This window comes from Ictidomys tridecemlineatus, chromosome 10 (genome assembly GCF_052094955.1).
Source record: "Ictidomys tridecemlineatus isolate mIctTri1 chromosome 10, mIctTri1.hap1, whole genome shotgun sequence".
In the NCBI taxonomy this organism is placed as follows: Eukaryota; Metazoa; Chordata; class Mammalia; order Rodentia; family Sciuridae; genus Ictidomys; species Ictidomys tridecemlineatus.
Window position 1 is genome coordinate 66,987,460 of NC_135486.1, and position 27,856 is coordinate 67,015,315.

At 43.5% G+C, this 27,856-nt stretch overlaps 1 protein-coding gene across 4 annotated transcripts in view; it reads right to left on the bottom strand.

Annotated features, from left to right (window-relative positions):
* Adarb2 (adenosine deaminase RNA specific B2 (inactive)) overlaps positions 1-27,856 on the bottom strand; it is a 479,503-nt gene that overhangs the window by 137,918 nt on the left and 313,729 nt on the right. For 3 of the 4 annotated variants that reach the window (XM_005320333.4, XM_040278723.2, XM_040278724.2), the window contains exons 2-3: positions 19,400-19,486; positions 7,584-8,491 (exon numbers count right to left, since the gene is read on the bottom strand). In XM_005320333.4, coding sequence (XP_005320390.1) covers positions 7,584-8,491; positions 19,400-19,486 — 995 coding nt within the window. The remainder of the gene's footprint in view (positions 1-7,583; positions 8,492-19,399; positions 19,487-27,856) is intronic. The other variant, XM_078023135.1, reaches the window with a different exon arrangement.

Sequence of the window (27,856 nt, forward strand, 5' to 3'; positions counted from 1 at the left end):
GCAGGAACTGGCCACAGGCTCTCCTCTTTCCAAGGTATACAGGGTTGTAGATGGAAAATCCATCATGTTATCTAATAGGAAAGGCACATTCTCATTGCCCCAGCACATGAGGAATGCTCAGAAAGAATGTGGAATTCACATTCGTCCCACGTGGTGAAAGCCAAGGCGCTGGCTCCTTCTCCCAGGGTTTTTATGAACACAGTTTACATCGCTAATATTTCCCTTCACAGATCCAAATTCACAGTACTCAGTTCAAACACTTGTTCCCAGGGCCACACCGCCACAGCTCAGAGAGAGGCAGGGGTGGGCACAAAGCCAGTGCCAAGGCCAAGGTGCCACCCATCCGCCCTCCCTGGATTCACCTGGCTGCACGGGTTTTTCTGCTGTTGCACACGCCAGTGATTCCTCTCTGTGGGGTGGAACGATTCCCTCCCTTTCCAAGGCTGAGTGGCCGTGAAAGGCATTTTCACAGCTAAACAAAGACTATTTTTTAACCTATAAAAAGGCAGCCAAGGAACTGTTCTTCCTTGGTTAGTGAGTGGTTCAGAGAGTGAACTGATTGTGGGTACTCAAGGCTGACCAGACAGCCTGAGCTTCTGGGAGAGGAGTGCAGCATAGAGGGTGGCACATTTACCCACGGGTATAGCCCTGCGAGCCTCACACCCCCTCGCCCAGGACGCTCCGTTCTGTGGGTTAGAGAAGTTGGCTTTCCTTTCTTTTAGGAAATGCTGAATGGATGAGCTGTCATGGCACCAATGCAGGTAATGTCCTTTCTTCCATGATGGATCACTGAAATGCACACTTTCTGACAAAGAATCTGCCTGGTGTTTATGTGGGCTGGGTCCAAGCCAGCGGCTCATATGTTCGTTCATACTTAGGACTCTTATTCAAGAATTATGCAAATAATTATTTAATAATCAAATTAATTATCCACTTTCTTACGGTTATGGTTTAGTTATGAGGTATCCCTCCAAAAGTCATTCATGAGAGAGTGCAAGAATTTTCAGAGGTGAAATCATTAGATGATAAGAGGGGTGAGGTGTAGCCTAACCAGTGGATTAATCCACTGATACAGATTAACTACACAACAACTGAAGGTAGGTAGGGAGTGGCTACAGGAGGTGGGTCACTAGAGGCATGGCTTTGGGGTTTATATTTTGTCCCTGATGAACAGAACTCTCTCTGCTTCCTGGCCATCATGTTCTGAGACACTCTTCTCCACCACCACCCCTTCTGCCTTGATGTTCTGCCTCATCTTGGGCCCAGACCTATGGAGTTGGCCGATCATGGTCTGAATCTTGGCAACTATGAGCCCAAACAAACTTTTCCTCCTTTATGTTTTTCTTGTCAGGTCTTTTGATCACAGCAATGAAAAGCTGATTAAAACACTTACTTCCTGACACTAGATGGTATGAAAGGAAGGGATGAAGTTCAGACAGCAAAGATCTCATCATCTTGGTTGCTTTGGGAAGGGGGATATGAAAAGATGGGTTAGTGAAGGGATGGGACATTGAGAGATGCTTAATTTGGGGTTGACTGAAGCATAGAGTTGGCAGTCGGCGTAATAAGCTGATTTTCTCTGACTTGAATGGTGGCATATAAGCACTTGTATGTGCTGCTGTCTTAAGGTGAGTGATTCGCAGATATATTTGCACAAGGTCCACACAAATTGCTCAATTTCAATAATACATATAATGAGAGTAAACTATGAGTGCCTTTTTCTTTATTTCTTTCTCCACAAAATTAGATGGAAATCCTTCATGGGTGAGGGGCAGCCCCCCACTCTAGGGCTGATGATCAGGTCCTCTCAAGTCAGTGGCTCAGGTATCTTTTAAACTCTACTGGAATCAGCTCCAGCTTTGAGGCTATGCCTAGGGCAGTTCCACTGGAGGAGGTACTTTTGATTCCTGATGCTTCCAACTTTTTGAAGAGAGTGGTCAGGGGTCAAGTCTCTAAGTAGTGAGAAAGGCAAAGGAGAAGAGGCATTGCTACCTGCTGCTTGGAGCCCCTCATCATCGGGTAACCACCGTAGAGCTCAGAGAAACATCTCCTGAGACCCCAGATTGGCTGGTAAGTTTAGAGAGTCAGCAGGAGGGAGAGGCCTGTTTTGCTTGGATTTCTCTGTGGACAGATGCTCTCCTGAGGTGGAGTTCATATCACGGTCTGTTGCTCTTGTGGGTCCCAGGGTGCCTTGAGTTCTGACCCTGATCCCAGCTCCTCAGGGTGATGTTAGGAAGTCAGAGCTAAGAAAAGCTGTAACAATGTCAAACTACAGCTGCCTATAAACTAGAATGGATGCTTTTGCCGCGGTGTAAAGAAATCCGACCTTTTTGAGAAGAGCATTGGGAATCCAGGATCATTCCTTTCTGCTTGTAGAGCCGCATTGCGTATCAGCTCAGAAGACATTCTGGAATGGGTCACACACAGGCTGACACTTGGCCAATGGCTGAGTCAGCACTTTCTGTCTCTACTTGGAGCTTCGAGGAAGTGTGAGGGGATCCTCATACCTAGTCTAGTGAGGAGGACCTTATGTGGGTGGATGTCCTGTCTCTAGAGAAACGTATCTGTTTTCAGGTAAACCAGTTTAGGCATAGGGGGCAATAAGCTATTTCAAAGCTAAGCAAATGTAATTTCCACACCTATTCACTTTTAATTTAAGTCTATTTAAACTTTGGGGACCTTTCCATTGCTAATTTGTTATGGTGATATTAATGAATAGTTCTGCTTTCCAAAAGTAAAAATGCTGCTTTTTTCAAAGAAGATGAATTAGCATGGAGGGAATGAGACTAGAAAAATAATCTGCGAAGTGGTCAAAGGCAGCTGGAGGTCACCCGGGCATTCAGGAGCAGGACTGAGACCTGGTGCAGACAGCTTATCTGTGTCCTGCAGTGCAAATGTTGCTAGAGTGGCTGCAGACTTTGTCCCCAGGTCCACTGATAATTCTAGGAACACACTTCATGAAATGGGACCATGTACAACAGTCTGATCAAAATGTGCTTTAAAATGCTCAAAACTTAAAAAAGTGGTTCTTTTCAATTATTTTGTATATTCCCATGTTTTGTTTCCCCCCATTTAATATTAATAGCTGCCAAGAGCAGGACATAGAATAAGGTACTGAGGAAGCATGTGGTGCAATGAAAGACTTAGCTAGGACTGAAGCCACAAGGATAGTTTTCCCTAAAATGACCTTAAAGGACTCCATTCGAGCAGCCAATCTGTATGAGTTAGTTTCAAAGGTGTTCCCTCTCTTACTCCAAGGGAAAGGTGTATTTTAGTTTCTTTGACTAAATCTTTTCTTTGCAGGCATATCAACACCAATGATCTTGCCATAGAAATTTTAAAAAATGAAAAAAAAAGAAATAATTAATTGATGATGAATGAGAAGTCTACAACTAATCCAATAAACTATTTTTTTAGAGTTACTATGTGCCAGGATGATTTTTATTTTTTTAAAAAATAGCATTACTATAGTATACTTTGTTCTCTTTTCTAACAAGTTTTCATGGAAAGGAAATACTAAAAAATATGCTTTTATTGCTGAATTGATGCTTTTATGAATTCAACTCTTTCATGCTAGGTGTGGGAAGTGAAGACCAAAGAGAGAATAGGTTTTGTGATTTTATCATTTTTCATGACTATGCTTCCAAGGTAATGCGTATTTATATTCTCATGTGGTCTTGTTCTTACTTCCAAGTATCTGGTTAGCCCAGAGGAATATTGTACTAGTTGCAGATAAAGAAAACATGAAGGATTTGGACTGAGCCTCCCAGCCATCTCCTGGTGGGTACTGCAGTTATCAACAAATATTTATGGAGTCCCTGGCCTGCATACTCTGTCAGTATAGTAAACCTTGAACATTGAAGTCTGCCCCATGCTTTAAAGAATTTAATGGACACTTGGCTTATCCACTCTGGCCAAGAGTCAGATCTCAAGAAATTGAGAGTGTGAGGCCAGGCAGGTTCTACAACACACCCTCCAGGTACAGAAAAGGGTGAGGATGCAATTATAGAAAAATCACACTTGTGATTTAAAACTTCATTGAGAATATCATGCTTTGGAACTTACTGTTTCAGAATCCCGACTGCAAACAGGTCTGGATTATGAGCACAATGACTAAGAGCATGCCCACAGATGCACCATACAGGCTTTGGAGGTAAGTTGGCACAGGTGTTGCTGCCTTACAATTGTTCTTGCTGGGAAGCAAAACCCTGACCTGCTCTTTGGTGTAACCACCCCAGGTGGAGGCTGAGAACAGCCCATAATACTCTCAAGGTGCACAAGTCCCAGGCAGAGCAGTTCTCCAACTAGGAATCAGGAGGACTCTCCAACAACCAGGAGGTTCCACTTTCTGGAATGCATACTGCTGATCCCACTGGAGAACCTACTACGTTTCTTCCAACAGCATCTTAAACATGCTACTCTAGCTATTCCTAATGAGCTGTCACACATGAAACACTCTTCACAGACTATCACTTACACAGGAGAATTCTTACTAAGATAGCTTTGAAGCTTTGTTGGTAAGTCCCAGCCATTGGTTAAAGCATTAAACAGACCCAGCATCTATTGGCAGCTATAGAAGTGACATGTGGATCATTGAAACACACTTTGGTTTGTTGTCCTGGCAGTCTGACTGCCTGTGTGTAGCAAAGCATGGATATTTGGGCAAAGAATATTAAATACTGATGTTTTTCAGTACCCAAGTTGCAGAAATTGCATTCTTCCAACCATGCTCCTAAAGCTGACTTTAGTGGAGGTGTCATTGCTCAATGGAGGCCAAGCCTGCCTTTTTCTGAGAGCATGGGTACAGATTTGAGAAGATGTTTGGTTAGCTCCACCCATAGCTGTTATTAGGAGAGAAGTTGCATACAGATCATGAAGGGCCATATTTCTAGGGACTTAAAGGTAAGAGTCATGCTTCCATAGTCATGCTGCCCCTAGGAACAGGGATCTGGCTGAGCAGGAAGCAAGATGAATGTGGATGGTCCATGCTCTATAGATGGGGGTCCATGGTGAATAGATGGTTCTATGACCTATAGATGGAGGTTCCATGTACTATTGATAAGCAGTTCATGATTTATAGACAGGCAGATGCACAGGCAGAGTTCCTGGGGTGGTGGGGTTTAGGCAGCATTTACAGTGATTCTTGAAATCTTTTCTTTTGATTCCCCCCCACCTGCCCCTGAATCCAGACTCCATTGAGACAAGGTTTTAATACAAACTGCTTGGGATTCCCTGTCCTGAGACCTTTGGTCAAAGCTGGCCCCCACCCAGTTGAGGGGTGCACATCTCAAGGGGGCTGAGAGGGAGGATAACAAGCCCCCCTGCTTGGAGGCATGCCATGGTGTGATGAATGGCCTGCAACCCTCACGCCGCTCTGCGCCCTTCATCATCCAGTCGGAGTGGTTAGCAGACTGTCAGAGAAAAATAATTTAGCAGCCGTGGCTTTAACTGATGTGCTGCATTCTGGGGTCAAATGACTATTACAAAGTGGTAGCGCTGCCTGGTTTCTCCATCGTGAGAGCTCAGGGCTGACAACATGAAAGAAGGAGGCATCACACCCAGAATTCACTGACATCCTTCAATTTCTCAGGGTGGGAAGCTGCAGAGAGGGGTGGGGGAGGCAGAGGACATTTCCTAGTAGATGGAGGAATCTCAGCCTGGCTGAGAGCCCCTGGCAGGGTGCCAGGGTCTTGCTATAGCAGTATCAGGTTGGATGAGAGTAAAATAGCAGTGGAAGGGGGGGGGCACAGAACACTGGTGGAGACCTCTCCAAGAAGGTGGCAAGAGACACTCCCTGACCAAGGTCATGCCAAAGGTCATGTGCAGCCTCAGGGAGGGACAAGTTGCCCTGCTCAGCCCTTCCCTAAGCAGCAGGGGTAAAGCACATTCATGGCTGTTTTGGCAAGTTCAGAGGATGGATAATAGAGAAACAGAACAGAAAGAAAAAAGAGAGGAAAATAAATAAGATGTAGGCAAAAGAAAGGAGAAGGTCAAGTCCCAGAAAGGTCCACTGGGAGATGTGTGGGGACCTGTCTGGAAGCTGTTCTTGCTTTTGTAGTTCCCTGTTTTCACTTGGATTGTGTATTTATTTGATGGTGAGGTCTAAAGGCTAGATTATGGAGATTATGGTCTAAACCCCTCCCACCTGTAGCCTCGAATGATCATCAGGTTTTAATAAATATTCGAACTTAAGTGAATGAACAGGAGGTAGAGGTGGGAGGAGAAGGAGTCCTCTCTCCATCTGAGTACCTCATTTATTTAGTCTCTCTCTTCTCTTGTCCAGGCTTTGTGAGAAGCAGAACACTTGCTTTGCCCATTGTCTATCCCCTGTCTGCTCAGAATCAAATAAATATGGAGTGAATAAATAAGTCAGTGCTCTACTCAGCTTGGACTCCGTGTGTGGGAGTCCTTTATGTACTTTGTGTCTGCATGCAGTATGAACAAGTAGCTGAGGTTTTGGTGGTACCCAGCTTTATTTAACAGATTCGTGATCTCCCACCACAAAATAATGGATTCCTTTCTAGGTGTTGTGATGCAGTGATGGTGGCGATCACAGAAATAACTTACAATTATCATGTACTTATGATGAATTCCGCACCAGGCTAAGTGCCTTTTAACTATGTAAAGTGTTTCTTTCCTTGATTGATGCCCCAAATGAATAAAGATAATTTTTCTGTATCTACTACATTAGTGATGCCCACAAATAATTCTCACAATGATAAGAAAAAAGATAATTTGCATAAATAAGCAATTACAAGACTTGGCAGAATAAGGCTGTTTTAAAATAGTATGAGAATAGTTCCTGCCACACAGGCCATGCTAAAAATGGTTCTTTTTTTTTTTTTTTTTTCACGTAGGAAAGCAGACCCATGATCGAGCATGCAGAGGCCAGGGAAATGATGGTGTTGGCGGAGTAAAGCAAGACTCCAGTTGTTAATTTTCATTTCCACCGACCTCTGCCTTCCAGCACATATTTGCCCTCTGACCCTGAGACTCCACCAGTGTCCTAGGGAGGAGCCCCCACCTGGCATGCATCTAGGGCCCCAGAGGCCACTGGCCTCCAACCAGACAATCCCCACCTGCTTAGTCTCTCCAGCCTCCCTGGCTAGAAACTCAACCAGATGCCCACACAACTCACCTATGTGACTCCTGCTCTTTTCAGCTGCCTCCTGAGTTACTGAGAGGACTGGCAAACAAAGCCTGCCCTTCCTGTGGTGTGACCCTCTCCACACTGGCTGCCCTTTCTCCCTGGCATGTGGTGTCATCATGGTAAAAATCACCTGGCTTCATGAATTCCGTCACCACCTCTGCTAAGTTGGAGCGTTGACATTCTTGTTCCTCTATTTATTCCTTTGTTTATTTCCTTTATTCTCACGATTCTCTCTCTCTCCAAAAAGCCTGGAAATTGCTTTCAATAAGGTTAGGAAGGGGAGACTTTTTAGGACAGCCAGAACTCAGGGATGCACTCTGCTCACAGCCACAAGAGGAGAGGGGCCTGCCCACTCCCCCATCATGGCAAGGAGCCCCAGCTACATCCATCCCAGCATCCTTCCACCTGCAGGCAGCTACCTGAGAAATCTCACCTGTGGCAAGAGGTTACTTTTACTCCTGCTGGGGGTGTGGCCAGGAAGCCGGATGTCGAAGAGGGCCTGCAGGGCGGCCTGTGCGGCCTGGCCCTTGGCCAGCTTCTTGCTGCGTCCTGAGCCTTCGAACGTCCTCCCGTCCACGCACACGGCCATGACAAAGCTCTTGGTGCGAGGCTTCTCCGCCACCTCTGAGAGGCACACGTACCGCAGGCCAGAGCGCAGCTCGTTCAGCACTACCACTGGGTTCCTCTCACCCAGGGCTGCGGGGGCCGGTCTGGCCCTGTCCGGCCGGGCCTGGCCCATGAGGTCCAGAGTATGGCAGAGTAGCCGCCCTTGCCGGTAGGCTGTGGAGAGCAGCTCGGTGTCCACAGGGCGGCAGTTTGGGAAGTCCTCGCTGGGTGCCGATGGCTCAAACTCCTTGAACAGCGTGTCTGGGAAGTCGGCCTGGTCAGAGGTGAAGTCTGTGCATGGGCTTGTGCCGCTGCCCATGGCCAGGTGGGCCTGGCAAGCATTGGGGAACTGCACGAAGGACTTCAGTGCCAGCTCTGCTGCCCGCATCTTGGCCTTCTTCTTGGTGGGCCCTGTGCCCTCAAACGTGAGTCCATTTACTTCCACAGCCACTGCAAAGACCGGGGCATGCACCGGGCCTGTCTGGGACACTATCCGGTACTGCAGGCCTGGCTTCAGCTCGTGCAGCTGGACCAGGGCGTTCTTGGGTGTCATGGACCATGAGAGCTTCTTCCAAATCAGCTGGAGTTTGCAGAAGTGGCCCCCGTTCCCTTCTTCCAGGGGTCTTTTCCTTTTTATGCTGGGTGTGCTTCCTCTGGCCCGGTCCCCTGGCGGCAGGGGCCTGGTTCCCAGGTTGCTCACATTGCGGTTTTCCTTCACTTCAGTGCTGCTGGTACCTGGAGGTGAGAACAAATTAGTCATGACCCAGGGCTCTGGCAGGTCGCCACTTGTGATAGATACTATTACTAATGACCATGTTGTGAAACTTGAAGTCCATTCCTATGAAGTTCTTGCCATCAGTACCCTGAGCAGGGCCTATGAAGTGTGCTCTAAGGAATGGCCTATGCTGAGTGTGAGGAATGAGTTCACCTGTGGGAACCAGGTGCCCATGGAAGGAAGGACCCACATCCTTGGGGGACTTCAGAGCTGAGTTTGAGAAGAAGCAGAGAGAGGGGAGTGAGTAGGAGCATGTCATGCTCATGGCTCCCCATCAGCTGCTCCAAAGGTGGTTTGTGATGTCATTGCCCCTGTACCCTCCCTCCTGTCTGCCAGTGCCTCCCCAGAATGAAAAAGACACAGGGCCCTTCCTGGCAACATCAAAAGCCTTTCCTACAACAAGGAGATCCTTCCCTTCCCACTTGCTCTCAGGGTCTCCAGGATCAGTGCCTGATGCCTATGATACCCCCAGCACCCCAGGAAGACGGCTCTGCTGGTGACATGCTCTGCAATATTCAGTCCCTAATTCACATGGGAGGTGAGAAAGGCCGGGGTCTCCTGAGGCCTCAGGTGGAGGGGATGGCTAGGAGCAAACCAAGTGGAGGCACACAGAAAACCACCTGTTTTGGTAGATCATTTTGTGGGCAAAAGGCACACCATCTATTTACAAGTAAAAACAACAGAGCTGAGTTGTGAGAGGGATCACATGACTCTTGAGTATGAGCTATTTACTACTTGGCCTTCCAAAAAAGTGTTTCCCAGCTCCATCCTGGAGGAACAACCCACGGGCTTTATCTAGGGCCACAGGTACATGGCTTGTTACTACTGGAATTGCCTAGGGTTTCTGAAAACTCATCACACACACCAAGTCTGTCATCCCCTGGGAACTGCACTGGCATTAGACAAAAAGTCAATGTGTCCATGTGATGGGGTGGGAACCATGGGTCTGAATGGACAATTGGGGATGCTCCAGGCAGCCAGGTTGGTGGTGACAGCAGGGACCCTGGTTGCTGCCTGGACTTGTGCCCCTGATATTCTTGCCATATTATCCAGCTAGGCAAATACTGAAAATAGAATGCTGGAGTATGCACCTAGTGGTCAGTGGTAGAGAGCACAAGCACAACTCCTTTGGAGGGCATTGTGGGAGCAGTCAATGAAGAGCATGGGGTCCATACCCTACTCAGTGATTCTGCTGCTGGGATGCACCTGACAGAAGCTTTCATGCATGGAAGCACCCTGCTTAGAGAGATTAGCATCCTTTCCAGAGATGTTCATTGCAGTGTATTGTTGCGAAATTGAAAACTTAGAAAATGCCTTAAGTTCCCACAGTTAAAGGAATAGCAATAAATTGTAGTATAATTATATTACAGAAAAATGTATAGCAATTATATCTGATAGACTATATCTATATGCTTCAATACAGATAAATCTCAGAAATAAATGTTAGGTGACAAAATCAGCTTGCAAAATAATCCATAGTAGGATATCATAAATATGAATGAGAAGAACACCAACTTTATCTATTGCTCATGTAATCACATCTGTGTGGTAAAGCTGCAGACACCTGTATAATAAAGGTACAGTCAAACTTCCCCCTGGGAAAGAAGGGAGGGAGATGGGATTAGAGGCCAGGGGGTGCCCTTATTTGTATCTGTAATGTTTCATTCTTTCTGCAAAACATTATCTGAAGTAAATTTAGCAAAATAATTACTTGTTAACTGCAGGTTATGGATGAATTTAGAGATCATTTAACTTTTCTGGACTAGCCATCTTGGGCCACTGTTTCCTGATAAAGCTGTTTTGTTTAGAAAAATCTCACTTGTGAATTACCAGATCACCTCCTGAGGGCCTGGTGCCCTTCATTGAGGAGTATGCCTCTGAAATGCTAAACTCAAGTTTGCTGTAAAATACCCTGGGAATTCTGGTAGTGAGTCATCCTGTTTTCTTTTATTCCAGACTTTGCTATGTTTCTTCTTCCTCACATCAGCTTTGGGGTTGGGTAGTAGAATCACCACCTTACAGGTGGGAAAACTCAGGATCAGAGAGGTGAAGTAGCTTACAAAGCCTATGCAGCTTAGTAATTGGCTGATATGATTCAATCCTAGGAGTCACAGGTTGCCCTCATCTGTGCTGTGGCTACAAAGTTGATTTTTATGGACCAAGTAGTTTCCCTCGTTATGTTGGCCATTGTATAGTGACACCCCTTTTGGGGCTCTTTGGAAGATCATGAGAAAGTTGAGGTCACAGTCTGCATCCCTTGTGACCAGGTGAGCTGACCTGGTCAGGCAGGACCACAGACACATTTTCATTTATGCCCTTTAGATGTGTTCTCAGGGACTGGGAGGTCTTGTCTCTGCGGCAGGTTGTGAATGAGATTTTTCTCATTAAGCAAGTGGAAACTGAGGGTAATTTTTATAGCTAACCACAGGCGCTGGGGACCTGGATGTTTACATGTGGTCAGATTTCCCTCAAGCGGCCTGAAAGCTGTCAGGCTGAGACCTGCTGACGCACAGGTGCTCTCCACCTCTTGGTTTGTGACATTGTTGTTGGAGGATAATAAAGAAAGAAGTACAATTTCCCAGGTACAAAAGATGCCTTTGAAAATCAGGTGACTTTGAGAGCTATGCTGACAGGTGAGCGTGTTCTTTTCCAAGTGTGCTGCCTCCTCTTAGTGAGGTTAAGCTATTTATCACACAGCCATAAGTCTCACAGGTCTCTATAGGGAGGTTGTGCCAGTAGGAGGCGCTAGGCTCTGCTTTGAAAGTGATTTCAACTTGCTGGTTTAATTTTCTGAATTGTGAATGCTTCTGTTACTCTCAATTTGCTTCTGAAAACCAGTAAATTTGGGGAAGTTATCTTACTCAAAAGTGTGCATCTGAGAACTTTATAGTTGTAGGTGTATAACATTCATTTACAATCCATTTCAGTAGGAATAAACAGCAAGCACTGAACCTTGACCATTTTTGTTCGTCATTATGTACTTTGGGTATACATGTACTCCGCAAGGAAGTCTACCATTAAGGGTATTTCAAGCCAAAGGGGAGCAGATCAGATTAGCTGTTGTGATTTTTCCAAACTGAACTTACAAATGGAAAAAGGAACAAACAATACAATTCCCAAACCCCCACACTAGATTGCCTGGAACTTGCTTGGAGTGCTCTAATTTCTTATTGATTTCTTACAATGTGGGGATTGAGTAAGACTGTTAGTGTGATTAAAGTGGCCAGCATATCAGATGACCTCTGTTGTATCTTAGAGAAAGGGAGCTCACAGCACAATGCTTTTCCCCTAAGCTTTCGACATTCTATGATAGCTATAATTGAGGTTTTCCATGGCACAAATCACTGTGGGGTGGGAGCCCTGTCTTAGTAATTAATAACAACCCATGGAGGGTGCAGACTCTGGTCTCTACCTAGACACTAGCCAGAGTCTCCAAGGTGGTAGCACCCCTGTTTAGAGAGATTAGCATCCTTTCCATGGGCCCATATGCACTTTCCCACATGCCCGCACACCCTAGCCCACATGTTCTAACTGGACTCTGGATCCCAGCGAGCACAGCAAAGCCAGCTGGGGCCTGGGCTCTGGTCTCTGTCCTGGGAGACTCGGGATGTGAGGAGGCTCAGTGACTGCTCCACAGGGTCTGGGGTCCAGCAGGTGAGAGAGCAAATGATTCCTTAGTCATTTATGCCTATGAGGCTGTGGGTGGTCATGAATGAGGATTTTAATAGTATTTTCCTGTAAGGTGAACAAGCATGACTACCACAGGGGACAGTTTTTTTTGATATGAGCAGGGAAATGGCGAGGTAGATACTTCTCATTTGTTTCCTTTTGTTCTCTCCCTGTTTATTTGTTTGCTGGAATTCTCCATCAATTTTTTCCAGAAATTCCAGTATACCCCAGAAAGACAGGTGAGCCATCCCCTCATCTCTGGTGTGCTGGGTTGGAGATCATGGTCTACCACCTGGAAAGCCTCCCACTCCCTCCTACATGGCCAAGCGGGGTGCAGCACTGGCTTCTCACACAGCAAAGCCCCTGTCTCTGTCTTGACCAGCGAGGCAGACATTTGTTCTCATAAACACTAGCCAGAATCTGCTGAGCACCAGTGCATAGGAAGCAAAAACCTAATCTTTTCTTTTAGGGCCACTTGGGTGCAGTGGGAGAAGCATAGACACCTACAATCCTCCTGCAGTACCACCTCAGGCCCTGGGAGAAGGTGCCAGCCGAGCTCCACCTCACAGGGTTACCCTCCCCTGCTGCAAAGCTGCTGGAAGGTACTGAAACCCAGTACCTGGTGGCCATTCCAGGCTCTTGCTGCAGCAATCCTCCCCAGGGTCTTCTCAGGCTCCTACTCGGATTTTACAGGCTAACAGTCTCCTCTTCCGTACGGAAGGCATTAAATACCTCACACTCCTCTCCTCTGACCCAGGAAATTATGCTCATTTTTTTCTCCATTTAGCTAATAGGCTTCACATACCCAATGGTCATATATAATAACCCACAGATAAAAGGTCAGGAGACCAGGAAAGCTCTCACTTGTCAATGTGGGCGAGGGAAGCTACTTATCTCCACATATGCTTGAGGCCCACCATCCCTGTGCTTCAGAACCTGAATGCAGAGGGCTGTGTCTGCACCGGGGACTCCCAGCCCAGTCCTGTACTTCCTGTCCTTGGGTCTGTGCACATACCAAACTACACTTGGGCTGTGAGGAGACGTTGGGGACGTTTTGCTTGCTCCTGTCTTTCCTGCTGCCTGGGAACTGCTCCCTGGAGGTATGTCACAAATCTTTGCACCTTTTCTGCTTTCTCTGAGTATTTTTAAGGGTGCCTCTGGTGGATTTGGTGTTTGCCCATTGGCTGAGAGTAGATTTAAGGTCCGGTTAACACACACACATGCACACACACACATACACACATGCACACACACACACACATGTGGTGATATGGGAAATGAATATGTCAATTGATTAACTGCAGTAATCATTTCACCATGTGTATATATATATATTTGTGTGTGTGCCCAAATATCATATCACACATACATATGTGAAATAAATATGATAAAAAAGACAAGAAAAAGGAAATTCGACTTTGCCTCATGCATGCCTAGTCTGTCTGACAGATGGATGGTTCTGTTCTTCCTCCTGCTAGGGCTGGGCCAGGGATATACTGTTTCTGAGTTGTTCCCTCCATTCTGATCCTGGAGCTGTCTCATGTAGGCCTGTGCTTTCCCTAGCTGTCACTCTTTATATTTTGACCCATCGCTGGCAGAGGCTTGACCTTTTCTCAGGAAGCAGCTTCCAGACCTCATGGCACAGATTGGTGAGCTGGCTTGCTTGTCCCTGGAGCCCAGCAGTGTAGTTCTGCCCTACCCGCATGTTAGCGTGAGACCTTGGCCATTTTGGCTTCAGGACCTCAGGAGCCCATTGTGTGATTTGGAAACAGAAGCTTCCACCTGGGGCTTGTTGGGAGCTGCAGGAGCTGCAGATGCGCATTCTGCTGTTGGGATGCTGGGTGATCGTGAGCACCCAAAACTCTGACAGTCACTCTCCACAGCCTTTGAGGGCATGAAGCACAGCGGCCTGAGATTCTCCCAGAGGTTCTGGGATGGTGGGGTTTGAGGGACTTCTGCAGTGAAAGTGACTCTGAAAGTACACATGTGCACACTTAGAACAATTTAGATGGATGGCTCATAAGAGGATAGAGGAATTCCTTTGTCCTTTAATTCATCTCTGAAATTCATTCTTCCACATAATTCTTATTCTTGCCAATTGACACCCATAGACTTGTAGGATGTTAGAGTTGGAAGTAGGTCTGTTAGGAACTGGCCTCTTTACTGTTGGTGGTGCTATTGGGGCCAGCAGACTGGGGTCACTTGTCACATCAGCAGACATCAGGATTCATGTAAAAGTTTCTATCCCCTGCTTCCTTCTAGCTCCGTTCCCCCCCACCACACACACACACACACACACACACACACACACACACACACACACCCCATAGCTACTGGAATACTTCTCAGGGTCACTAACTTGTGCCAGAAGCCATTGCTTCTTACCAGCCCACAGAGACTTCCAGGAGGTAAACAGTACCTGGGATGTAACACAGCCAGAGCCTGTGTATGTGCATGGGCACCTACTCTGGTGGGGAGGCAGAGACGGGAGGCTCTGTGGGGAGGGCAGGGCCCCTCCACCAACCTCACCTGCCCCACTAGGGCTCATATCACATCTCTTCCCCTTTGGAAAATTCCTGACTAGATTCCAAACACGTTCTGTAATGAAATCCACCCCCCACTGAGACTAGGTGGGTGGCATCCCTGAGTGCCCACAGTCCTGTGCATGTCCCTTCAGCCTAAACACATTGGCAAATGGTCTCATTCTACAAGACGGTATTAAAGGGAGACGTCTGTGAACTGTGACTTCTATAAGGTCTTTTCAGAGAGTTACATATGTCCTTTCATTGTGGAAATTAGAAAAAAGGCAGGTAAATAACTTCAAACTACATTAGATAAATACCACAAGCAGTAATAGGACAATCATGAGCAATTTGAAGCCTGCCAGGCACTAAAAGAAAATGTGTAAGTCAGGGAGGCATCTGTATGGGAAAATGTAAAATGAAATTATTTCCATTCCCCTTCTCTCACACATGGACTTGTCTCCTGAGCCTCATAAGCACATTATCTCATTTGACAATAAGTGTCAGCAATTGCAGTGCTAACTTTAAAGGTTTAATGTACTAAAAGAATTTCATTTTGGGGAAGAAGAGCGAAATTTGATATTGGCATACCTGTGGCTAAATTTTACTGTCTGTGTGAAATTATATTCTTTGGGATTGGTTATGTCTGGTGACCTGGGTTGCCATCATTCAAAAGTGGGGATGCCAGGAGGAGGCTGGGGTCTTTTGATGGCATCTCACTACTATCATTCATCTGCTGCATGTGCAGGAGCCTGGACTTGCTTGTGAATTTATTTATGGGCCTCTTCCTCCTCTGCTGGCTCCCTTGTGAACCAGCGTCCGCCGCCTGGTCATTATGCACACTCGGCTCCCCTCATGGGTTGGCATCATTGGGATCACATGCATCACTAATAATGACACTGGTGTGTCTGCCAGGTCAGGAGGGCTCCAGAGAACCAGCCATCCGAGGCGCCACGCTACATTTGAAGAGATAATATTGTTCCTGGTGAAGGTTATTCTGCTGCCAAGCAGCCCCAGTTAACAAAAAGGAACAACTCTTCCTCTATGTGGCAGGGCTTACTGGTAGGAGAGTGGCAGGTGGCTTGAGTTCTCATTCGCACAGGAAGGAGGACTTGGCACACAAGAAAGCTGACATGTTAGGGTGCATGTCCAGAGGCTGTGGGCTGTGTTGGCAGACAGCAGCCTGGTCTTGGCATTTGCTGGTGACATTGGCATGACGATGCATCAGGATGGACAGTTGGCAGATGACCCATGACCCCATGAAGCCATACTGCAAGTGTGCAGGAGTAAGCGGCTATGGCAGGCTAGGAGCCCCCCCCTCCACCAGATCCCCAAGGGTGCAGGTGTGGGATTTGAGACCAGTCTGAAGTCTTTTTCTTGATCATTCCTCGTGGGTTATCTGGGTTGAATCTCAAGCTCTGGGCAGTGGTCAGCAGAGGTGAGGGAGCCAGTGTTGGTAAGAGAAAGTTTCCAGAGCTCATGAGGAAAGGCAGATGGATCTTGAAAGCATGGTGTTGAATGGGCATCTCTCAGCCCACACTCAGCCTGCTGCTGATTGGTTTCCAGGACCCTCCTTGACATCACCTCCTTCAGGTAGAGTGTGTATGTCCTGTGTGTGTCCTGGTTCCCTGTTCCCTGTCACCCCCCTCAGTGTCTTTAAGGCGAGTGACTCACACCTTCAGACAAGAGTTGTGATATGTGCCAGGTTGCCAGGGATCCCGGCAGAGGCAGGGAAGCATAGCAGATTACCGAATGATTGAATCCATGCCATAGTTAGATAAGAACTATCTTCACATCAGAGCAGCCTGGACACACCAGGTCACCAGGACGAAAGAGCACAAGACGAGAGGCTGCAGAGCAGGATCACGTGTGTGTTCTCCATGTACCTGTGTCCCCCTGCACTCATACATACACACATATTCACATACTACATGCACATCACACAAACATCCACATACTCACCATAATACCACACACACATACACACACACAAACACACAAACATCATACCACATCCACAACATCTTTCTCCATTTTCCAATATCATTCAGACAGCAAATCAGCAAGATTTCATTGACAATACTTAGAGGGGACTATTAAGGTAGGCCCCATTCATTTGGAGGTCTATCTTAAACAATATGATAGTAACATTTTCTACTTAATTAACAGCATCTATATAAAAGGGGGTAATCAATCCATTGATTGAAAATGAGATTCCCAAGCATTCTAAAACGTTTTAACATATGATAAACAATTAGAAGTTATTTGTATCTCTAAGTCTTTACCCACTGGCCAATAAACAGAATTAGGGGGAAATGAGCATTAGCCAATCTTGACTGAAAGTTTCTGAGTCCTTGCCTCTCCGCAACTCCATGATTCAGGGGGCTGACGACTCTCATCTTACAAACAAGGCATTGAGGCTCTGAGAGGTGAAATTCATGGTCTGAGTTTGCCAGGCTCGCAAGTCTGAGGGTAGGAGCGCATGCCAAGTCCTGGAGCTCACAGGGGGCTCTGCTTTCCCGACTGTGCGGGCAGCAGGAGGGAGTCTGTCTGCTGCTGTGGGATGGTGGTGTGGGGAGACCTTTCGTGGTGGGTCACTCTTTCAACACCTCAGGAGCAGAACAGGAACTTTGTGAAAGCTCCAGATAGTTAATTTCTCAAGGTCTTGGGCTCTGGTTGTTGTTGAAGGGTGGCTTCTGTTTTCTGTACATTGAAAACCACTTTCTTCACTTCCCCAGCTTTCTCTAGCCTCGCTACTTCCTTTCTTTTTCTTCTGTGGAGACTAGACTCCCCTAGGCTTCCAGCAGCAGACAGCAGTAGGCAGAGTGGGAGTTCCTGCCAGGAGTATCCCACACAGCGCTGCCCACGCGTCAGAACTCCACCCCACCTGCATATGCATTCAGATTTCTCTCTCCATATATTAAAGGTTTCTGAAATAACCCAATAACTTGGCTGATCTGGACATTTTCCAATTTAGATTATGAGAGAATATAAATAGCCACATGTTCACTGCATGCCTTGCTGAGCAGAGAACTGAAGACAGGATTAAGAGTCCCTGTCTGGTTCTGGTGGAGTCTTCCCCTGTTCTCTATCCCTTCACTTGATCCTCCAGAAAATGAAGGAATCCAAGTCTATAATCATGAATGTTTGCTCTGCTTCTAACCTTGGGTGATTCTATGATTTTGCTTTTGTTGAGTAAGACAGGGAAATAAACTCAGTTTCCACTAGCATTAATAATTATGTTGTCTGAGCTGGGTGTGGTGGTGCATACCTATAATCCAAGCTCCTTGGGAGTCTGAGGCAGGGGGATTGCAAGTTCAAGGCCAGCCTGGGCAACAAAGCAAAACTCTGTCTCAAAATAAAAATGACTGGGTTATAGCTCGTTGGCAGAACACTTGCCTCTCAGGTACAAGGCTCTGTGCTCCATTACTAGTACTGGAGAGGGGTTGTCCATCACACAGGTGTGCTGCAATTCCTAAAAACTGATGGCAAGATGGACAACATTCCCATGGAAATCCCTGCCATGGCTTCTTTGTGGTCCAAGCAACAACCTTAGCAGCCACCTTGCTTCTTCTCCAATCCACAACAAGCACAATTTAGCTCATTTTAGTTGAGAAAAAGTAGCCCATCTGTTAGGTGATATTAAAATTCAAAAAAGGTGTTCATGTGGTTGGGAATGTTTTGTCCGCCTCTTTTAAATGCTTTACAATATGCTACAAGTGAGAGGAGAGTATAGTGCAAGCTAAGGGCTCCCAGGATTAGCTTTCTCTCTTACACACACACACACACACACACACATACACACACACACACACACACACACACACGCGCACACATCACCAGCAATGTCTACTCTGGCTGTCCTTATTAAGCTGAGCAGAAGAGACTGCTTGGATCCCTTTTCTAAACTGGCTTTGTTTAAAATAGGACCCTGACGCTGCTGCTTTGGCGATTCTCCAGTTTTATGCGCCAGAACTGTTTCAACACAGAGCCTCAAGTCCAACTCTTTCCTCGTTCAACAGTGGTACAAACCATGTTTTAAGAAACTATAATCATTTTTCTTTTTTTGGTTTGAAGAGGAAAACAAAGGAAAGGGAGAAGGAGATGGTTTAAAAAAACTGGATTATTTCCTACAATCCCTGGGGTCCTCTGTCACTTAGAAATTACTGATATATTCCTGACCCCAAAGTAAGGATGGTCCCTGGTGAGGTGGAGGGTGCAATTCCAGGTGAGACGTGGTGAGGTTGAGATGGTGGGTGAAGACAAGACTCTGGATTAGCATGCACCTGAAGGTGAGAATCCAGGAGAGGACAGGATTCCAGATAAATATGGGACTCCACAAAAGAATGGAGGTAGAAGTCCAGATAAGACATGGAACTGCAGTGGGGACGCGATTCTGGGTAAAGATGGGGTTTCAGGTGATCGTGGCCTCCAGGTGAGCATGGGATTCCAGGTGAGGATGGAACTATGTGGGAGGAGGTGCTTGCAGGTAAGGATGGCGCTGCAGAGGAGGGTGGGCTCCCTGGCAGGATGGGAGCAGAGCTCCCGCTTTGGGGAAGACCAGAGCCCCTCTCATATGGTCCCCAGGATCTCATTGTTTAGGGACAGTGCAGAAAACCCCCCATATCAAGCAAGGACCCCTCCACATTTTGAGGCAGAGGGGAGGGAGCCGCTTACTTAGATTGTCTTCGTCCTCCGTGTTGGTGGTGCCGGGGCTCAGGTACTTGAAGGGAGCGAGGAAGGTGGACAATATGCTTACTTTGTCTGGAAAGAGAAGAACAGGAAATGCACTTTTGACATCGAGTTTCAGAAGAACTCAATGCTTTCATATGTTCTTATTACCGAGGGGTTGGATAAGGGAGGTGGAAAGGTCGTTCTGGTTTTAGACACTTCATTCTGGCTCTGTCTTTTATTGAATTTCTGACAGCATTTTATCAAATTCCTCTCTCCATTCAATTTGAAACTTTATGATTTTCATCTTTCTTCGATTATATTTGTCATCTTCCTTGCTCTCATTCCTGTCCCTTAAAACTTTCAGTAATTGTCTTCAGGTAGCAACTTTGCATCTACTTACCAGGTGGGTGAGCCAGAGCCCATCATAGCAAGGTCACATCCCAGAGAGGAACTAGGATGAGTAAAACAATTTATAATTTATAGAGAACCAGACCATTATTATTCCTCATTATAATTATTATATTATATTCAATTGTCATTCCTCGTTAAGGAGAATTTCTTTTAGGGGCTTGAAATGCATGACTATAATGGGCTTATTAAAACCATAGCCATGTTACCTAGTGGGCATTTGAGCAGATGTCTAAGAGAGGTCAGATGGGCATAAAGACAACGAGGGCGGGGGGTCTGGACAGTCCCTCCTGGAAATGGCCAAGTATGATGGATGCTGACGATGCAATTCCAGAACTGTGCTTTGCCAATGGCCTGGCAGCCAGGAAGTCAAAAGTGAGGTGGCCAGGCATCCTGGGTACCAGGCATCAAGCACAGCACAGTTGACAAAATGGACCAATCCAGAAAATGCCACTCAAGACCAATAAAATATCTCCTCCACAGTTTCAGAAACTCCTCTTAAACAGAGAGGTGAAGGAATTGTAGGTTAGAGGTATTTTGGGAGAAAAAATGACCAAGGAGGGGAGCTCAAGGAGGGTATCCTCATCTTAGTGATTTCCATTGACTAAGTTAAAGGCGAGGAGTTGGGAGTATTTGTGTGCATAGAACCTGATGCACTGGAACACAGCCTGCTAGAGACACAGCACATGAGCCCCTCAGCCCAGGGATTCTCAGCTGCCCACTGATGCCCCTGCATCTGCAAAACTCCTTGTTGCAGGATGGATATTGACCACATTTATTAAAAGGCTACGGATGGAAATGCCATCACTGCTTATTCAGTGTGGTGCAGACTTGCGATAGAGTGACTTACTCTTTTCTTACCAAGTTGCTGGGTGAACTCTCTACCAAGGGCTTAGTTGCTTTGCTAGCTGATGTCTTTCTCCCTCCTCTGAGGGCATCACCCCTAAGGGCAGGGTGTTTTAGTGGGGCTTCAGTGTTCACATTGCACTCTGCGCCTTGTCTGCCTCTGGCACTACAGAGGAGCACTCTCTCCTGGGGGCTCCCACGGGCACTGTATACCTTGATCAAAGTGTGATTCTTTTTTCTCATGAAAACACTCACTGGTGGTTTTATATGTCCTTAGCCTTCAGGCATCTGGACACAGCCTGAAACCTGCTCCTTTTTTTATTATTATTTTTATTTTTTTCCTGAGGTTGAGCCTGTTTTCTCCTTAGCCAAGCTATCCAGAGGCCAGGGGAGTTCACATTGAAATTCATTCAGAAGCCTGTTAACAGCTGTTGTTTCCAACAGGGACAGGCAACAATATAATGTTCACACAAAGAGAACAATAAATAACCCGAATATAAAACGCCTGCTCCTTCTGCATTCTACCAAACAAGAAGAATAAACCCAGGAAAGGATTTGCTCTCTCTGAACTCTCACGGCCCAAGCTAATTTACTACAAGAGAATGAAATATCTTGCTTGAGTTATAATTTCATTAAGGGAGTCCAATAATGTTACACAAAGACTGTGAAGCTCAAATGATTTAGTCTGGAGGATCTCAAAATGAAATTACATTTTTTTTTTAATAAAGCAGGACTACCGGCCAAACACCCACAAAAATACCTTGAACTATTTCAGAGCTCACCTTGACAAAATTGTGAAATATTTAAAGATTTTATTTAAGATCTGCCAAGTTCTCACTTTCTACTGTTGCTAGATTTATCAAATAAAAACACAGGACACCCAGTGAAAATTGAATTTCAGATAAATACCACATTTTTTTTTCAAGTATACTTATATTGTCAAAATTGTGTGAGGGCTAGCTAAATTGAGACAATTACTCATTATTTATCTGCAATTCATATTTCAGGTGAAGAACTTGAAAACCCATTTCTCTAAGGAAGATACTCTAAGGGCAATTAGCACACAAAAATGATGCTTAGCATTACTAGCCATTAGGGAAATGTTATGAAAATCTCAGGGAAATTCCACTTCTTACTCACTACAATGGCTAATGGAGAAAGTACAATCATTGTACACTATTCGTGGGAAAGTGAAAGGATGCAGCCACCATGGAATTAGCAGTTCCACTTGTAGATCTATACCCCAAAGAATCGAAGCCCAGGGAGATATTTGCACATTTATGTTAGTAGTGGTATTATTCACAGTAGCTTAGAGTCAGAAGCACTTCGAATGTCCATCAACAGATGAATGGATAAACATTCTCATACCGTGGAAAGTATGCCTTAGAAAGAAGGAAATCCTACCATTTGTGACAATGTGGTTGAAACTGGAGAAACTTATGTTAAGTGAAAATAAATACTGCATGACCTCATTAATATGTGGAATCTAAAAAGTTCCAACTCCTAGAAGCAGAGATTAGAACAGTTGTCATCGGGGGCTGGAGAAGTGGGCTGGATGGGGAGATATTGGCAAAAGGATATACACTTTCAGTTATGAGATGAATAATGAATTCTGGAGACCTAACACATAGCATGTGATTATATTTAATACTAATGTATACTTAAAAATTGATAAGAGCAGATTTTCTGTCTTCAGGAGTATACACACACACACACACACAAAGGTAACTATAAGTGTTGATGGAGAGCTTAATTAATTTGATTTTGGCTATGTATACACATATTAAATTATCATACTACACATTCTGAATATACGCTTTGTGTCAATTAAATATTTTGAAAATAAATAGTCACTATGGCAAGAAAGAAAAGAATTGGATTATCTGTTTCTTCCATTTTTTTTATCTAGCAGCCCTAATTAAGCCCTATCAATTTTTCTTTTCTCTAGCGTAGTGGATTATACATTTCACAGGCCAGTTTAAACAAACCAAACTAACAGAGTTGCTAACACTTGTTTACCATGTAAATACACTTGAAATTCCAACCATTATCTACTACCACCATCACTGTATAATAGAGAAATATCATACTGTGGACAGTTCATACAAAGCAGAGAAACAATGGTTTCTAAGGAAGACAGACTGTGTCTTCAAAATATCCTTATAAAGAGAGGTGAGTAATTAAATCTTTTATATAGAAAAAGTACAACAAAATTATTTGAGGTCAATGCCTTTCTTTACAGCTTCCCTGATAAATTCACTTATCCATTCAGTATCGACATTCAACCGGTTCAGGGAGTGAGATTCCACTGTTCAACCCATTCTATTTTTTGTGTGTTTCTTAGAGACACCTTTTAGACACATGTTTTCATACAGGTTGCTGCTAAAAACTAGAGGCCATACTTTGAACCATTTGTGGATAGTTTTGGAGAAATTGATTCACAGAATTCTCCATTCTTCCAGCATCATCCCTCTCTGAATGTAAAGCCTAGAAGGAGGAGGTTGGTGAGCTCCCTGGGCATTCTCATCTCAGGGTCCAGTTTATCTGAAGTGAATCCATTCCGCTGGAAACTGACCTAAGAGAGATACAGCAGGCTTGGATTGGCTCTGGTGTGGGAGCCAAGAACTGTTTTCAGGAAAGGTCTGATCACATTAGGCATACCACAGTGTGGGGGTTTTAATGCATTACTCAAAATGTTCCAGGACATTTGCATTATAAACCTTATTACTTGTTGAAGAATAATGTCTTTGCCCTTATTGAAATGATTTTATATATTTTTGAAGCACATAAGGAAGCATTTTCAGATGTAGAAGCTCTTTCCTGGAACCATATGAGATCATGTAGGATAGTTGGAATCTGCAAAGCATAGATTCTAAAGTTATTATTGAGTTGAAGTCATGACAGTTTGGGAAAAACTACAGTGTAATAGGGAGGAGAGATATACTTACTGCAATAAGTGTATTTTAGGTTTTTAAAGATTTCCTCCTCATCTTGTTTAGTAATTAAAATATCCCAATTTGTTTATTTACTGTTTTTTGTTAACATTTTGGGATGAGGTTTAGCTTCACATATGATGTAAACTATGATTATCTTCCTTGAGAAAACAAATATAGATAACAATGTTGTATTCAATATCAGGGAATCATGAGTCTCTCCCAGAAAGAAACTTTGATACAAAATCTTAAATGTTAAGAATTATTGTTGAAGCAAGGAATAGTGGCACATGCCTATAATCCCAGCAGTTCAGGAGGCTAAGGCAGGTGGATCACTAGTTCAAACCAGCAAAAGCAAAGCACTAAAGTAAGTAAGTAAGTAAATAAATAATAGTGAAGCGCTGAGCAACTCTGTGAGACTTTGTCTCTAAATAAAATACAAAATAGGGCTGGGATGTGGCTTAGTTCTTGAGTGCCCCTGAGTTCAATCCCCAGTACTCTCTCCACCCCCCAAAAGAATTATTGTTAAAGTGGTAAATGTAGTTCTTGGCCAAATCAAAATAACTATATGTACTGAAGATACTGGGTTACTTGGTTATGAATTAACTTGCATGATTACTAGGACCCGATTTTGTTCTCTTTATTCCATATAAAGAAACTAAGACTTTAACTCCAAAGCTAAATGACACACCTAGACTTGTCCATAGTGCTGTGGGATGTGTACATGTTTCCAAGTGTGGCTTTCTTCTCTTGGAGCAAAGCCTATTTAAGGAACTCTTTATCTTTCTATATTTTCTTCTAGAATGAAAATTTCTCCTGGAAATAGCTGCAAAATTTTCTGGATTTTTGCACCTTGCCTTGCCTTTGTAGAACTTTAACTTCCCTGTGTTTTATATGCATACATTTAAAACCAGAAGAACAGTATTTTTTTTTCTGTTTCTAATGCCACAAAATAAAGGAAGAAGAGTAAGATAATAAATAACTTTTGATTCAAGAAATAAAAAACTTAAATTGAGGGTTGGGTTGATTTTAAGAGAACAATTACATGGGTTTTCTGCAAAAGTAATCACTAATTGCATTAAAAAACAAAAGTTATCAGGATTTCTGAAACCCAGATATAGAGCTTGCTGAAGAGCATTCCCTGCATAGGACCTGTTCTCTACCCTGCCTCTCCCAAAAGCAGGCCATGGACCAAAAGAGGGTCCAACAACTTTTTGGTTTATCTTAACAATTTCTTTCTGATCTATTTAGGTAAGGAAGGGACATGGTAAATGTACCATATTCTCCATCATGAGCAGAGAACACACAAGTGTTACATGATCCCAAGCCTACATCCTCAGTCCCAGAGTGAGCAGAAAGGAAGGGTCAGTAACAATGAATGAGCACATTTCTGATTGTGATAAATTTTCTGGAAGTTGACCAGCTGTCTTACTGTAAACAATAATAAAACTGGACAAAATATATGAAGCACCTGTTTTCAGAGTTTGGATAACAGGCAATGAGTGACCGATCTCTGAGGAAAGAGAAGGATATGACATGAGTCTCACAATTTCCCAAACTTCTTGCCTAGAAGCATCTTGTCATAGTACAAAGATAGACTTTAGTAACACAGCAATGTTGACAGGTTGAAAAGGCAAAGATCAAGGTTTGTGCCACCGAGGCAACTAGAACTGAGGGCAGCAGGAAGCTGCACACAGAGAGACATGGATCCAGAGGCCTTTGTGGAATTCTCTGATGTCTTGGGTTAAGGCTGGGCTGCAGATAAGCAAAGGGAGACTCAAAGAATCTGGCAGAGAGCAGCTTCTGGGGACCTGAAAACTGAAGGAAGCTTCAGGAGATTGCATAGTCCAGGACAGGCATTCGAATCAGGCAGGTAGAGAGGCCTCACTTAGAGTTGGTGTTCAGTTGGACTCTTAGAAAGGTCATGATTAAGGACTGGGGAATCCCCTTGCCCAGAGAAAGGACTACTCTAAACATGTCCTAACAAAGACTTAATAAAACAGTCTTTGAAATGGTCAAGCTAGTTGGCCAGTAATAAATTGCTTGCTGGAAGAAAAGTTGAGAAACAGTAAAATCCAGACTCTTAGCAATACAGGACCCTCAATTTCCAGCAGTTAATAGTTGGAAGAAAGCATTGCTCAATTTGGGAAGAAGCACATTTCTAAAAAAATAACCTGGATTCAGGAAAAAGACAGTTGAAGAAAAAGATGCAGTGATATTGAAATCAGCACATAAGGACTTCAAATAGGTGTTACAAATACCTTTAAAAACTGGAAGAAAAATTTGGACATGTGAGTAAATAGAAATGTTGATAAAGAAATGGAAATTCTAAAGATGAAACAAATGAAAATTCTCAAGCTAAAAAATATAGTATTTGAAAGAATGAAATTGCTGGATGGATCTATCATTAGTTTGGTCATTTTGGAAGAATATAGAAGTAAATTTGAAGACAGGTCAATATAAACTATCAAAGCTGAAGCATGAGGAAAAACAAAATGACAGATGGGAAAGAATATATATATATATAATTGGAATTCAAGAAAGAATGGAAAAATATATGGTAAGATAAACATTTTAAATGATAGTTAAAAAATTTTAAATATTTTTAGAAACGTCAAATCACAGCTCTAAGTAGATCAATCAATATTCATTAGAATAAACACAAAGAAAGCTGTACCAAAGCATAGCATATCATAGTTAAATTGCTGAGAACAATAGGTAAAGAAAATGTTTTCAAAGCAGTCAGAAAAACAAGACATCTTCAATACAGAACAACTAATATGAGAATGATAGGACATATATTTGAATTTCACTAAAGAAATTTTTACTCTTGAAAGAGAAAACTAAATGAAAAGAATAGACACAATGAATGGGTAAGTTCTTTGAAAGACAAATACTATCACAGTTCATGATGGAGAAATAGAAAACCCAAGAGCCCAAAATCAACTCACATAAAACCAACCCCTAGGCCTAGATAGTTTCTCTGGTGAATTGTAAGAAGTATTTTAGAAATAAATTATATGAATTTTACGCAAAATCTTTCAGAAAACAGAAAAGGAGGGAAGAATACAAAACTTGTTTAATGAAGTCAATGTTAATCTAAAACCCAAACCATGTCATGATGTTATCAGGAAAAACAAAACAAAGCAAACAAAACCCAAGAACTACAGACAAATAGTCTTCATCGGCAGATGAAAGTCTTTAACAAAATAGTAGCAAACCAAGTTTTGCCTTATGCAAAAAAGGATGACCTAACATGAGCATGTGTAGTTTATTCCAGAAATGCAAATATGGATTCATATTTGAAAATCAATCTGCATAATTCACTGTTACCAAAATGAAGTAGAAAAATCATTATGTCAGTATACTCAGAAAAATTATTTGACAAAATTAAACACCCATTATTCATGAAAATTCTCTAAAAACAAGATTAGGTGAATAGTTCCATGGGTTGATAAAGGGACTATCCAAAAATCTACAGCTAATATTATATATAATGATGAAAGATTAATGATTTCCTAAGATTGGGAACAAGGTAAGAATGTGTCTTTTCACCACTTCTATTCAACATTGCATTAGAGATACTAGTTAGTGTGATAAAACAAGAAAAATGAGAGTCACAGAGATTAGAAAGAAAACTGTAAGACTCTGTTTTTCTTATGGTGTGATTATAGATATAGAAATTCTTAACACAAGGTTAAAACAATCAATAGAACTAACAAATGAATTTAGATACAACTCTAACATATAAAACTCTACATGATTCTATGTACATAATAAGAAATAAAAATAGAATTAAAGATACTATGGTGTTAGCATAAAAAGGTGTGAAGTATTTAGAATTTGAAAGAAAAAGAAGACATGACAAATTTTCCATTCACATATAAAAAATATTACTGAAAGAAATTAATTGGAATGTTACAGTATTTTCACAAGAGGTAAGATTGTAACAATATCTATATTCTCCAAATTTATCCACAGATTCAATAGAATCTGAATTAATAATCCAATAGGCTTTTTTTGTTGAAATTGAAAAATAATTTTAAGTTTTTATGGAAATGCAAAAGACCCAGAATAGTCAAAAAAATATTGACAATGAAGAACAAATATAATATAGTTATGGCCTTGGATATATAAACAAACCAATGAAATGAAATAAAAAATTCAGATATAGAATTATCCATACATGATCAATTAACTTTCAACAAGATCTCAAAGAAATTCATGAGAAAAGAGAGCATTTTCTCAGTGCTAATAAAATTGGACAACATAT